General features: G+C 31.5%; 2 protein-coding genes across 3 annotated transcripts; both read right to left on the reverse strand.

Annotated features, from left to right (window-relative positions):
• Window positions 1-3232: 3232 nt before the first annotated feature.
• LOC146720152 (uncharacterized) lies at window positions 3233-6577 on the reverse strand. 2 transcript variants are annotated; one of them, XM_085489007.1, is made up of 6 exons: window positions 6490-6576; window positions 6325-6374; window positions 5394-5592; window positions 5079-5250; window positions 3578-3753; window positions 3233-3387 (listed from the first exon to the last, which is right to left on the reverse strand). In XM_085489007.1, the coding sequence occupies exons 2-5, from the start codon at window positions 6362-6364 to the stop codon at window positions 3682-3684; spliced, it is 483 nt and encodes a 160-aa protein (XP_085345133.1). In that variant the 5' UTR covers window positions 6365-6374; window positions 6490-6576; the 3' UTR covers window positions 3233-3387; window positions 3578-3681. The 2 variants fall into 2 exon arrangements, with proteins under 2 accessions (XP_085345133.1, XP_085345132.1); XM_085489006.1 differs by having other exon boundaries at window positions 6325-6577.
• Window positions 6578-8497: 1920 nt separating this feature from the next.
• On the reverse strand, window positions 8498-13478 carry LOC114939096 (nuclear pore complex protein Nup133). The gene is given in 13 exon segments (XM_029313334.2): window positions 8498-8788; window positions 9427-9880; window positions 9882-10349; window positions 10351-10572; window positions 10575-10727; window positions 10729-11654; window positions 11657-11713; window positions 11716-11970; window positions 11973-12225; window positions 12227-12268; window positions 12844-13183; window positions 13383-13423; window positions 13425-13478. Coding segments are annotated over 13 exon segments (3399 nt in total). The 3' UTR covers window positions 8498-8654.
• Window positions 13479-14802: the final 1324 nt, after the last annotated feature.

Raw genomic sequence — 14802 nt, forward strand, 5'->3', positions numbered from 1 at the left:
TCCTTTTTTTAATTATTTTTATTATTATTTTTCAATCTCAATCAACTTTTATAACTTTATGCCAGCACGATACAAATACATGTGTCTTTATTTTTTTTATTATTTTCATTATTATTTTTCAATCTCAATCAACTTCTATAACCTTATGCCAGCAGGATACAAATACATGTATGTCTTTATTATTGTATCAACTCTTGTCTTTTCCATGTAACCATGTCTTCATAGTTTGAATTATCCCTTCATCTTCTCAATCTTTCGCAGAGATTTAATTAATTAAATACACTTCACACGAAATAAAGTTTGCTGGAAGATATACAGCAAACGATAACTGTAAAAACATGATTACGTGGAAAGAACAAGAGTTGGTACAGTAAAGGCAAGTAAGTAAGTACATGTAATGTATCGTATTGGCATAACGCTATATCCGCGGAGCAGATAATGTGGCTGTAGAGGTAGTCTGCAGTGCAGCTAATGTGGACGTAGATGTTGATTGAGATAATTGTCTAATATAAAATAGAATTTAAAAATTTAGTTTAAAAAGCTGTTGCATATATAAATAAAGTTTATTTTTTCTAAATTTGGAATATGTTTAATTAATTAATTTTTTAAGTCTATGTTTAATAAATTTTTAAGTCTGTATTCAATAATTTTATTCATTTGATAAATACATGTATGTCTTTATTTTGATATGTTTAATATAATTAGAAATTCATTATTAATTAGATATGTAAACTATAAATTCATATATAATATTTGAAAATATATGTGAATATTTAAATTTTTATCTTCTCCTTCCTCTCCTTCAATCTCTTTAATATCAATATGTGTATGTGTGTACACGCGCGCACATTTGTACGTATTTATTTAATTATTGGATAGTTGAGAGTACTTAATTGATAAAAAATTATGACAATAATAATCCTTGTTTTTTTTTCTTATTATTTACTCAGATTTTTTTGTCTATCTTATAAGATAAACACTTTAGAGATTGAATATTTCAAGTAAACTAATTGTAAGTAAATTTCACATTAATGCATATAGATGTTTAATCATGAATGTACTAAATAAGTACACAAGACGAACAGTGAGTGAGTGAGTGAGAATGAGAGAGTGTGTGTGTGTGTGCGTGTGTGTGTGAGAAGAGAGAGAGAGAGAGAGAGAGAGAGAGAGAGAGAGAGTTAGCCAACATAACCCCGCACGCTGCCGATCATGAATGTACTAAATAAGTACACAAGACGAACAGTGAGTGAGTGAGTGAGAATGAGAGAGTGTGTGTGTGTGTGCGTGTGTGTGTGAGAAAGAGAGAGAGAGAGAGAGAGAGAGAGAGAGAGAGAGAGAGAGAGAGAGTTAGCCAACATAACCCCGCACGCTGCCGATATGGCGGAGCGCCACTATCGCCATCTGTTGTAAAAACGTGCGAGATGGACAAAATTACCACTACATGCATCTTGCATGTGTTGTGTACGTGTGATATATGTGTGCGCATGTGTTGTATACGTGTGAATACGTGTAGCACGATACTACTATGTATGCGTGGTCGATGATGATAATGATGATGATAATGATGATAATGATGACGGAGGACGTTTCTTAATAGAAATTTTTCATATTTCGACTTTGCATTTATATATCTCTGCTTACAAATCACGTAGAGCAGAAATAAAGACACTTTTATTATATAATTCGAACTCAATCTATCGATTAAGTCTAGTATAAACTCGATTGTTTCAGCCATTATTGAGGATTCGAAATATTATAAAGACTCAAATGTCCGACTCGCGTTAAGATACACGGTGTCTCCGCTACGCCCTTAACTGGTCGCGAGACACTACCGTGTCTCTTGATGTATTTTCACTTGGATATATCAAACATAGGTATTGTATAAATTACTCAGCAAACACCGATATATAATTGTTACATTGCTATAATAAAACGGAATATAACAGGTAATATAACGTGTACGTTACATGTAACATCCATGGTAGTTGTAATTTCCCACTCATAGATGTAACATTTTAATAGAACATATATTACATTGTAGTTATATTGTAATTATATACCAAATAGCACATTGATATATTAATAAGTCAGTGCTATCTTGGGATATAATGACAATATAACTACAATGTAATATATGTAATATTAAAATGTTACATCTATGAGTGGGAAATTACAACTAACATATACGTTACATGTAACATGCTTGAGTATATAACATTTATATACTGTGTTTGCTGGGTACGTATTTAATACGTCATATTTCATATATAATAAAATGTAATGTAAACGCAATATTATTACTTATTACGTATTTAATATATATTTGCAATCGGAAGATGTCGTAAATGGGTGTAACTCCTCAGGGAGAAATATAAGAAAGTATATGTATGTTTATAAGAAGCCTCCCTTCCCAGCAAACACAGTATATAAATGTTACATACTTAAGCATGTTACATGTAACGTATATGTTAGTTGTAATTTCCCACTCATAGATGTAACATTTTTAATATTACATATATTACATTGTAGTTATATTGTTATTATATCCCAAGATAGCACTGACTTATTAACCCAGCAAACACCGATATATAATTGTTACATTGCTATAATAAAACTGAATATAACAGGTAATATAACGTGTATGTTACATGTTACATCCATGTTAGTTGTAATTTCTCACTCATAGATGTAACATTTTATTATAACATATATTACATTGTAGTCATATTGTAATTATATACCAAATAGCACATTAATGTATTGATAAGTCAGTGCTATCTTGGGATATAATAGCAATATAACTACAATGTAATATATGTAATATTAAAAATGTTACATCTATGAGTGGGAAATTACAACTAACATATACGTTACATGTAACATGCTTAAGTATATAACATTTATATACTGTGTTTGCTGGGTAATATATCAATGTGCTATTTGGTATATAATTACAATATAACTACAATGTAATATATGTTATATTAAAATGTTACATTTATGAGTGGGTAATTACAACTAACATGGATGTTACATGTAACGTACACGTTATATTACCTGTTATATCCCGTTTTATTATAGCAATGTAACAATTATATATATCGGTGTTTGCTGGGTTAATTTTCGACAAAGAATCATCTCCTAAAATTTTTTCGCACTTATTTATAGATACATCCTCCTGTATTATACACACACACACACACAAAAATTAACATAAAATCTACATACTTAGTTTTTATAACACCATTTTCCACAGGACATCTGCTTCTCGGTGGATATGCGAAAATCCGAGCACTTTTTGGATGATTTGGGGGTAATTCTGGATAAACGTATTTGGATCAACCGTATCTTCTGTAATCCCATTTTTTGTGATTCGTAATAATGTCGCTATATATGTATAAAAAATTTTTTAAATAAGTACATATACTATTATTGTATATATCTGTAGATAATATTCCTATAATTACATAATAATAATAATAATAAATAATAATAATAATAATATATTAATAATATATTATTATTATTATTGTTGTTGTTGTTGTTGTTGTTATATTATTATATTATAGGTATTTACATTTGTTCAGGCGTTAAGGTTTCTACTTCATCGTCAATATTGAATTTGTATTAATAGAATGTTTGTTGTTTATACTTCTCGCATTTCTATATAAGTCAGCATATCTACATACTGTCCCCTTCGTCACCTCTTTCAAAGATTTCGATACTGCTGGATAGCATAAAATGAAGGGTGCACTATAAAATAATATAGATCCGTTATAAATAAAAATCTATAATATATATATATAATTTTCGAAAATCATACTTTTAAAAATATAATTTTTATAAATAAAAATTATGAAAGACCAACTTACGAGCATACGAGCTTAAGTATAATATAATAAATTAAATTTTATTTATAAATCGTAAACTTAAATTCTCTTACATAAACTTAGGATTTGAACTTAAATTCTTTACATAATCTTAAAGTAAACGTTTCAATTTACTACTTATTGTTAGTCTTCCTCAGTATAATAATCTAAATTAAACCCCTACATAAAATAACATAATTATTACGTGGTATATCAAAAATAGCAATCATGACGAGCAAACTATCCATAAATATTCTAACAATAGTGTAATTTCTAAGAAGCCATAGCAAATGTAAACAATTTTAAATCTAACATTATGGAACGCTTATGTTAGTAATGAGAGAGATTTTAAACCCCTTATTCTTCGTTGGAAGGCGAGAAAAGATTTGTCCAAATTTCGTCAGTTTGAAAGCAGCAGTTGTCAATCAAATCAAATATATATGCGAGTTCCATATAGTAATCAGATGGATGAATTTCTAATAATAAAAATATGTCTTGATAATAAAAGTTCTGTCATTAGCTTCTTATTTACAGCGTGTCTCAAACGTGACTGTGGGACAAAAAATTCGATATTACACTATTGTTAGATATTAGAAATTATATTATACTATTGTTAGAACATTTATGGATAGTTCGCTCGTCATATGATCGCTATTTTTGATATATCCTAATAATTGTTATTTTATGTGGGGGTTTAATTTAGATTATTGTACTAAAGAAGACTATAAGTCGAAACTTTAAGATTATGTAAAAAATTTAAGTTCAAACTCTAAGTTTATGTAAGAATTTAAGTTCATAATTTATAAATAAAATTTATTATATTACACCTATTCGTATGCTCATTGGTCTTTCATTATTTTTATTTATTGCGTTGCATAATACGAGCCTCTTTGCTTTTTGATAATTTTTATACTTTTATATTAATATTAATAATAATATTATTAATGTACTACTAATTGATTAATTTAATTAATATTAATATTATTAATAATAATAAATGTTAATAATATTAATAATAATAGAATTAACATATATTTTTATATTTATAGTATATTTTTATTATATGTTTTATTATAAATACGTATATATATATAATATATATATATATATGTATATATATATATATGTATATATATATATTTTATTATATTTTTTAATAATATATATTGATAATTAAATAGTGAAGTACGAATTTTTATTAAGCCTTACTCTTTCAATATCACTGATTATATTGTAGGGAAGGCTATCGTCTGGAATCGTCTTTTCTGGTACAAAGCGAGCTATTTGCAAATATTTTTGACCTTGTCCAGTTGCTCTATATGGTAATATACCGGATTGCTGTTGGACAGCTGGATTTTTTTCTATTCCATCTTGGCGAAATCTATATATGGATTTTTTATAAATAAATCCTCCAATGTGTATTTTTGTAACTCTAATAAATATTTTATAACCGCGAGATATATAAGTATATTTTTCTAATTTATAATTTTTGTCTTATTCTAATATTATTACAAAAAAAATTACCTATGCATAATTCCGACGGCCAATTTTCGTAAATTCCAGCCATTTTGCATGTTCTCTGTTTCAATCTTATCGAGAATTGCAATTAATGTATTTAATGTATGGGGTAATTTATTATCCTTCTCTAAAAGATATCTATTTCGTAACATTCTCGAAGCGTCGGTTGCAACATTTCGATAGGCATTATCTTGTGCGAAAGTGCCTAAAATAATTGATAATACAATTGGAAAAAGGCAATATAATATTATTATATAATTATATGAAAAAATAAATTAAAACTATAAAGTATTTTTTATAAAGAGTTCGTTTTCGTGAAAATTTAGTTTAAAGTTTAAAAAATTAATTCCATAACTTTTTTTTTAATTTTGAATAATCTCTAATTATTTTATGCTGTATTTTTATTTCTATAAGAATTTTTATGACATAAAATATATATAAAATTATACATTTTATTTAGTAAAATAATTATAAATAATTTAAATAATACGGAATTAAATAATGATATAAAATTATAAAATATTTATATGTATTAGATATAAATTATTTTTTTATAAAGAAAAAATGTATTTGTTATATACATAATGTAGTACAATACAAGATATTAGAGATTATTCAAGCATAAATAAGTATAAAATGTACTATCATTTTCACAATTTTCAAAATTAAATTTTATACAAAAAATTTTGTGAAAAATGAAAAATTATTCTACACATTTTCGACTTATTTTTTATGTAGAATTCTTTCCTGATTGTATCATCAGTGTATTAATATATAAATATAAAACAAAATATATATAATATATGCCCACATATACATATATACATGCACACAAGAAGAATATCATATCATCTTATAATAACTTTTCATTATTTCTTTTTAACAACCACATTACACTGAAATTAATCACAAACACTTGAAATAATATATTTCTTACCAAGAACAAATAAAATAATCCAGGAGTATAATCTGATCATTTTGCGACCGCTGAAAATTGAAAATATAAAATGTATTCTATTGCACTGTATTTTGAATCGATATTTTTCTTGAAATCAATAACGCGGAACGAAATATTTCGTAAAATAAAGAACTTATTCAGCACCTTTGCCTCTTTTATGTAAGAAAGATCTTATCCCTTTGGTTTTACTTAACGATACTACACCACACCTTTCAAGAGACATAGTAACCATCACTATCAAAAGATAAGATACGATACGTTGTATGAGTAATAATTTACTCCCACTCACGTTTGCAGAGATGATCTTTATTAAAGAATATATCGATTTCAATTATTTGATAAATACATATATTATAAAATTGATATCATTAGTTGTTATAATTAATTATTATATAAAAAACTTATTATTTCATATTTATGATATTCATATATATATATATATATATACATACGTTGCTTCAATATGTGTAAGATCAGATTAAAATTTTTTGTTTATAAAATAAATTAAAGAATTGTAATATACATTATAATATAGGTAATATTGAACAGATATTTTATTTTAAAATATAAAAAATAGTGTATATATGTAAAAATATTTTTGTTCAAAATATATAAAAGCATTTGTACAAAATATATATAAATTGTGTTCAGTCGGTTATCTCTTATCAGTATTAAAAAATAAAACATATCTTACTATATCTTAGCCAATAATGTGTGAATCATTGAATAGTATAGGAATCGAGGAGCAATAATATTCAAGTAGCAATTGAATTAAGATGACCTTTTTTCATATTATTAATAATTAGATGAATTTAGGATTAATGTCATGTGAATTACATGCAAGATTTTTATCTTTTTTTAGGATTTTTTTCTATTAGAAAATCAAAACGTAAAAAATCTATTAAAATGCTAATTTTCTAACTTAATTATTTAATGATACAATCTGTTGATATATCTTTATCTTTTAAAATAATGATTTGACATTTATATATATTATTCATTAATATTTATGTTTATATCTTCGGATATAGAATACTAAAAAGTTGTTCTTGAAATTGATTTGATGAATAAGAATGTATTATATACATATATATATACATATATTATATATATACACACACATATATATATATATATATATATATATATATAAATTAATGTATACATGTATAAATGTGTATAATTGATAATTTTAAATGCATCAATACACATGTGCCTTGCATCATTTTCATATATAATATAAAATGCCACTTTTTAATATAAACGTGCAGGTAAAATTCTTCATTTTCTCTTAGAATAAAGTCTTTTCTTTATATTATGTATATATTTAATTACATTTTCATTTATATTTTACCGCATTTTACATTTCAGAAATGGAATGGAAATATTGCTAAATCAAGCAAGAATGTAAAATATACATTATGAAAATTTTTCTTAAAAAAATTTATTCATTTTATTTATTTATAAACCTATTTATATTTTATTTACAAACTAAGTCTTTAACATGTAAGAGAATTTGTTCATAATAAACTTAAAGTATCTAATTATATTGTGCATTTCATAGATGCAACATTTTATAATGTCAATTTGATATATACATATATATATATATATATTATATGTGCAGGGTGTCCGAGAATTCGCGACCCACTTTTCATGGTCAGACAGAGCATGTTAAACTGAATAAGAAAAGTCCCGTATCATTTTGCGATGTTCGCAATAATTATTGAATTATTTATTAAAATATCTAAGCGAATAAGTGGAAAGCATCTGATCGAGAGGCGGCGTCATGCAGCGAACGGCGAGCAATGTAGCGGCGCCGAAAAGTAAGATGATACGTTTGATACTCAACGACATATAACAAATAAGCCATCCGGCATGCCCACCAAGTCCGGCCTACCCACTTTCCATCCGCTCATTCGCTTAGATGTTTTAATAAATAACTCAATAATTATTGAGAATTTAGTAAAAAGATTGTTCTATTCAATTTAACGTGCTCTACCTGGCCACGAAAGGTGGTCCGCGAATTATCGGACACCCTGTGTATGTATATATGTGTGTATATATATATATATATATATATATATATATATATATATATATATATATATATATATCTAGTTTTATATATATATATATATATAAAACTAGATATAAAAATAATTGACATTATAATATAAATAACTATAAATGAATTTAATGTGAGAAAAGCTAAAATATATCACATAATACTGCCGCTTCGCTATTCAACATCGTTACTTTGTTATACAAAATACAAATTATTATCCTCATGAATAGCTTTTCCTCATTTAATAATTTCGATAAGCGTACTCGTATATCAATTTTATAAGAAACTGAAAGTTGTTCGAGGTAGCGAGTTCTCCAAGCTCCGATTCTTTCAGAAGCATGTCGATGCATGGTAGAAATTCATCCGCTTTTCCACCTGTAAAAGCAAAAATACGCAATATGAAATATATAGGATGTCCCATTTTAAATAATATTCTAAAATATATTAAAAAACGTCGCATTTTATTATTAGAAAAAAATGTTTCGAACAAAAGTTATTTGATTTTGAGGAGGAAAAAAGTTGACGTTACTGATTTTTCCTGAAGGACGATTTTCAAGGTCATTTATATTTTTTTAAATAAAACTAATTTTTTATATATATAAATCGACCTCGCAGTATTCACTGTAAAAATTTATAAGGGTAAGATGGCCAAAAAATGAGAATAGATTTTTATATTTTTTAATATAATTTACATAAATTATGAAATATATCATAAAATATTCATTTTTCGACGATCTTACTTCAATATTTTCATGCACAAAATAATGAGAAGAATTAATTGATATAAAGAAAATACATAATTGTTTATAAAAAAAAGATTCCATTTAAAAAAACAAAAGACCTTTAAATGATCTTGAAAATCGCCCTTTAGAAAAAAGCCAGTAAGGCCAACTTCTTTCCCCTCAAAACCAATCAACTTGTATACAAAACATTTTTTTTTCTGAAACGCGACATTTTTTTATAAAACATCTCTTCTGAATATTTCAAGAATATTTCCATATCATCGCGCTCACCCATGAAATACGTAAGATCCATCAGTTTGAAGAAAAGCGTTTCTTGCACCTGTTGCTCGGGATTATTCTCTATGGTGTCCCACTGATTTCGCCGAGCGGCGCGCGCCCAGATTTGCAATCTTAAGGACAATCTATCCTCCTCATTTTCCACGTAGTCGAGCAAGTCCAAAGCCTTCTTGAAATCGTACTCGTTGGCTATAGCGTTGTCGCTCGAAGTGTACAGCATAATCAGTTCCCTGGGTGCGAGCACCCGCAGATTCTTGATGTCGTAACCGTACATGGCGAGTACCTGCGCCGGCAGATCCTCCTGGTAAGCCACGAGAGTCAGCTCGTTATTGATGGTCCTCGTGCATTCCGCTACCTTGTCTTCCAGCTCATCCGACGCGAGCAGAGCCAGCTTGGCCAGCGACAGCATCGACTTCTTACGTACTATCAGCTCGTACTCCTGAGCCGCCCAGGACCAGAAGTGTATTCGCGGCCAGCTGCAGTTCGTCGGTCAACGCCGCTTGTACCCAGGACAAGGTGGGATGTTCCGACAGCTTCTCGGTCAGTTCCGCAGTCCCACCGCGTCTGCATCTCTCGATCAGCTGTCCCTGACGTCCGTTCTTTATGTACCAAGAGAACAGGAAACCGGCGAAGTCCTGAGCCGCGAATTTCTCCACGTAGCCGTCGAGCCGATTCTTGTTGCCGGTCAACTCGCAGATCTGCACGAGCGAGGGAAAGTCGCAGTATTTCTCGGCCAGCATCGCGGCGTTGTCGTACTGCTCCTCCTTGATCAGCGGCTGTATAAGATTAGCGCGTTCCGCCTCGTACTGCTTCAAGAGCACCTCGAACTTCTCCGTACCGCGAATGCTCTCCAAATGACATTTCTTCCCGTCCAGGATCAGGTCGATCAAGCTGACCAGTTGCTCGTACAGTTCGTTTCTTGATGGCGGAATCGCCGGTGCCGGTTATGCCGTACTTAAGAGTGATACCCTGCATCGTGTTAAGACAATTTCTCAAGCCATCCTTGCCCGGCGCCGCCGTCCAAGGTAGATACTCGGTCTCGTTGGAGAACTTCGCGGGAACGAAGCGCTCGGCGTTATACTGACGATATTTCACCACCTCGTACAGTACAGTCAACAGGATAGTGTTGATCTGGACGATTTGTACTGCCCGACTTGTTGCAGGGGTCTCTCGGATTGCGCGATCTCGCACGCGTTCTCCACCAAAGTCAGCAGGAACAGGTGTACCGTGCTCACTTCGCGGTAGAAGATATCCCGCGCCGTGAGCTCGTCGGATAAACGGGCTTCCTTCTGCTTTCAATGTCTGATCCATGACCGGGTCTATGACCTCGGGGTATCTGTTTTGTAAATTGTACAAGGTCAACGCCGCGACCACCTTCTCCGAGTATTCGCCGAGCACGTAAGAGGTGGACATGATAGTCCCTCTGCAGGTGACCGCGCAGAACTTGCTCCACAAGTTGCACTTCTTCAGGAACATGTCGAAGAGATCCAACGCGTCCTGCTTACCCTCCAGTTGATGAGGTATCTGCATAGAGGTGATCGCGTTAATCGTCACAGACAGATCCCTGTGATTCGTCCATCTCGGATCGTTCGCCGGATAATCGTCGATCAGATCCCTCGCGACCTTGAGAACGAGGGTGTCAAGGGTGGGATCGACGTCCATCACCGGGTCCTCTTGCAAAGAGAAGAGCTGAGACAGAATCTCATTGCACTGTACTTTATTCTGGCGCAGACTCAGAAGGAACGCGGCACGCAGCTGCATAGTCGCATCAGAGCTGCAGTACATATCTTGAAGTTCGTCATTGCTTATGAGAGTAGAGAAGTTCTGCGCCGTATGATGCGTCTGATTCACCTTGTAACTATAATCCATACTCATGGTAGTACTGGCGTCCGCATAACTAAAATCCTGCATCGCAAAGTCCACCGGGACGATGGAGACGAGGCCGACGCTCTTTGTAAACAGCACCGGAGTCGCCGAGCAAATCGCGCCACCTAATATACTGTCCTCGCCTCCTCTCACCAGATCGATCTTATCCTGCTCGATCTCGGACGCGGTGTTGATGACGAGTACGTTGTGCTGGTTGTATATAATTGCCTCCCAGCCACATAGCACAAAGTGATAGGACATCAGCGTAAACTCTATATCGTTGTGATAGAACAATAACGGATCTATCTTGATCGGTATGAACCATTTGAATGAATGCGACAGCGTCGTGTCGACCAAGGTAACAATCCAAGAGCAAATTGAATGACGAATGTGTCGGCAAAAGCTGCCATTAAAGGACTATTCCTTCGTCGCACGTTTGCATATCGATGAACCACGTGTCCATACTTTGAGGGCTGGATTCCCAAATCTTTCTCTGGAACGCCTGTTGAACGATGTGAGTGATGTCTTCGTCGAACTCCATCTTTTCCTGCTCGTTGGGAGAAAAGAACCAATATTGCAAAGAAGATCCAGCGAGGATAAGGACTCTGGAGCCTCCCTCGCTTAGCGACGTGCAGGTGACCTTCACCAATTTTGTTTCTGCAACGGGTGATGTGGCATCGCGCCAAAGATAAGGGAGGTCATTCTACGACCTATGCCACCGAACCATCCTTGGCTTGTTCGAAGTACCTGGCAGGTGATATTGTTCTTTCCATTACTATACTGCGGCTGTAATAACGCCACTGTACACGTGGTCGTGGCCAGAATACACCCATGACCTGGTACATGTATAAGACAACCCACTTCTTGTCCTGCGAGCTCAGCACTGGTCTCTACGGAAGATCCTTCGTGTGCTATACTAGCCCAGAAAACGTACCACTCCTTCTGGAGAGACTGCCATGCAGCTAGGTACCTATTAAATGAAAATATAACATATATAGGGTGTCCTATTTTAACTTAGACACTTAAATATCTTGAAAAATATGAAGTATACGGAAAAAACGTTTTGAACAAAAGTTGTTCGATTCAAAGGAGAACATAAGATAGTTCCATTGATTTGACCTTGAATATTCATTTGAAGCTCACGTGAAAGTCACTTTCAATTTCTTTATCATAAACCCCCATTTTTTATTGCATATTCTTGTACTTATTTCAAGAGCTTTCCAAAACACTATAATAAAGTATTTGTTCATGGAGTACTTTTTTATAATTTGAATATAACAATTTTTTGACATAAAACGTAAAATATCTTATATCTCCCTTCGAATCAGACTTTTGTTCGAAACGTTTTTCTGTATACTTTTCGAGATATTTGAGTGTAAGTTAAAATAAGACACCCTGTATATAATATTTTTTACAAAACTTTTGTGTCCTCTTTTCATTACTTAATTATCTTATTCCAAAATATATCATTATATTAAGAATACATAAGAATATAGATTCCAAGACTTAACAGCTCTCTTGCAAGGGTTTACTTTTGTCAAGTACCTGTTGATTAGAAGGTACCCAAACTGCGATACAATTCGCTTTATGTGCCAAATCACTTTGAGGCAACAACAGTTCACGACACTGTGTTTTGAAGGTTCTTCTCTGCTTAGGATCATGAATATTGACTTTGCATTGCCATACAAGTAGTTTGCGACCATACACCAGCCAAGCCCAACCATCTTCGGACACATTAACACTGACAGTTGTGTTCCGATCCACAAATGTTAATGCCTCAGTAACTAAAACTGGCAGTGGAGAGCCAAAACTTTCTACTGTATGACTCTGTGTTCTGCATATTACTTGTATAGACTGATTTGTACGCCCTGATACACTTGTGGAACTAAAATCAATTAGAATTATATGAATAACTAGTATTAATTATATATATATAGAAGTTTAATTTCACATATATCAATAAAATTAAATTTTAAAAATATTAAATGTTTTTCTCTAAAATTTTTATTTATTATTCTTACATATAATAAAAACACATAATGTTCATATAATTATATACTATAGTATCATACTAAAAAACTTACGAACTGTTTTTCTTCAATGAATGAACCATCGAAATTCGTTTTTCTAGGAGAGGATATCATCCTTCCTAATGAACTTCCTACACTGGTACGATCCATTTATTTAAGCTCGAGCTTAATTATAATTAATTTTTAACTTTACTTTAAAGATCAGCAAGACTCTTCTCTTTCCTCTTCGTCGCTTTGAATGGCACCGGTATTCGAGGTTAGGATCAGCAGATCTCCGACCTCTGTGAAAAGCCGGTAAATAACGAATTAAGCGGAGAGCACACACTTTTGCATAGGCGCATAAGCGTAAACATGAGAATCTTGATGGTCTATAAACGCATATATGCATAAGAAATTTAACCAATCGAATTTCTTACACGCAGTTTTCATTGACGCTAGAAACCAGCATCAAACGGAGATCACGTGACTAAATTGTCGCTTGTCTAATGGAGGGAGAAGTAGTGGCAAATATGCGCGTCGTGAACCGTCGATAAAATTGAGAATATAATGGCTTACAGGCAGAAAATCGTGCATGGATAACAGAACGTGCAAAGGCAGGTGAATAATGTTCAAAAGAACAACTCTTTCTTCGTTCTTCGTTCATTTTAATTACAATTATATTGAATTTGCGGCACGCTGACAAAATTGAAACGGTCTGAACTTTATTCCCCACTATATTTTCTTAACGCCGAATCTAGAGAAAATCTAGTAATTTTAATTTGACGCTGGTTTTCTAGCGTCCATGAAATTGCACCTTTATGCCATATGCTTATGCGCTTATGCAAGAGTGTGTGCTCGCCCGCTTTAGAATTTCGAAAACTTCGAACATAATTCATATAAATGTATTAAAAATTTTTAATTTATGATATGTATATTTGTTGTATTTGTCTTTATTTAAAATGGTTATATTATTTTCAAGGTTGGGTTATAATAATTATGGTTAATTAATTAAAATTTAAAATATCTTAATATATCGCTAGTAGAATATAATTAAAAAATCAATTTTTAATCATCCAAAACTAGCCAAAATTTTGTTTTATTAAATATTACCACGTTTTGATTATATGGTTGTGGTTCTTTTCAAATAAACTGAAATAAATACAATTAATACATATAACTATCGATTATTTAAATAAAAAAACGTCGTAATATTTATTAATAAATAAACAACATTTAGCCTAGTTTTGGTCGATTATTAAAAATCCTTTAATAATTAAAATTTAAGTATATTTAAGTCCGTGATTATGAGAGAAAAATAATATTTATGTGTATTTAAAAAAAAATCAATTTTATAACTTATGATGGATAATTATTTGTAAGTTCAACTGTAGGCCGATCTACTATAGGTGTAGTATAGCTCTAGCATTTAAGAAATTTTACCAATCACAGTCAAGAATGAGGGGAATAAATCGACTGTGATTGATCAATTTCTTAA

This window comes from Nylanderia fulva, unplaced genomic scaffold, assembly GCF_048542155.1.
Source record: "Nylanderia fulva isolate GAGA-0341 unplaced genomic scaffold, ASM4854215v1 Scaffold760, whole genome shotgun sequence".
Lineage (NCBI taxonomy): Eukaryota > Metazoa > Arthropoda > Insecta > Hymenoptera > Formicidae > Nylanderia > Nylanderia fulva.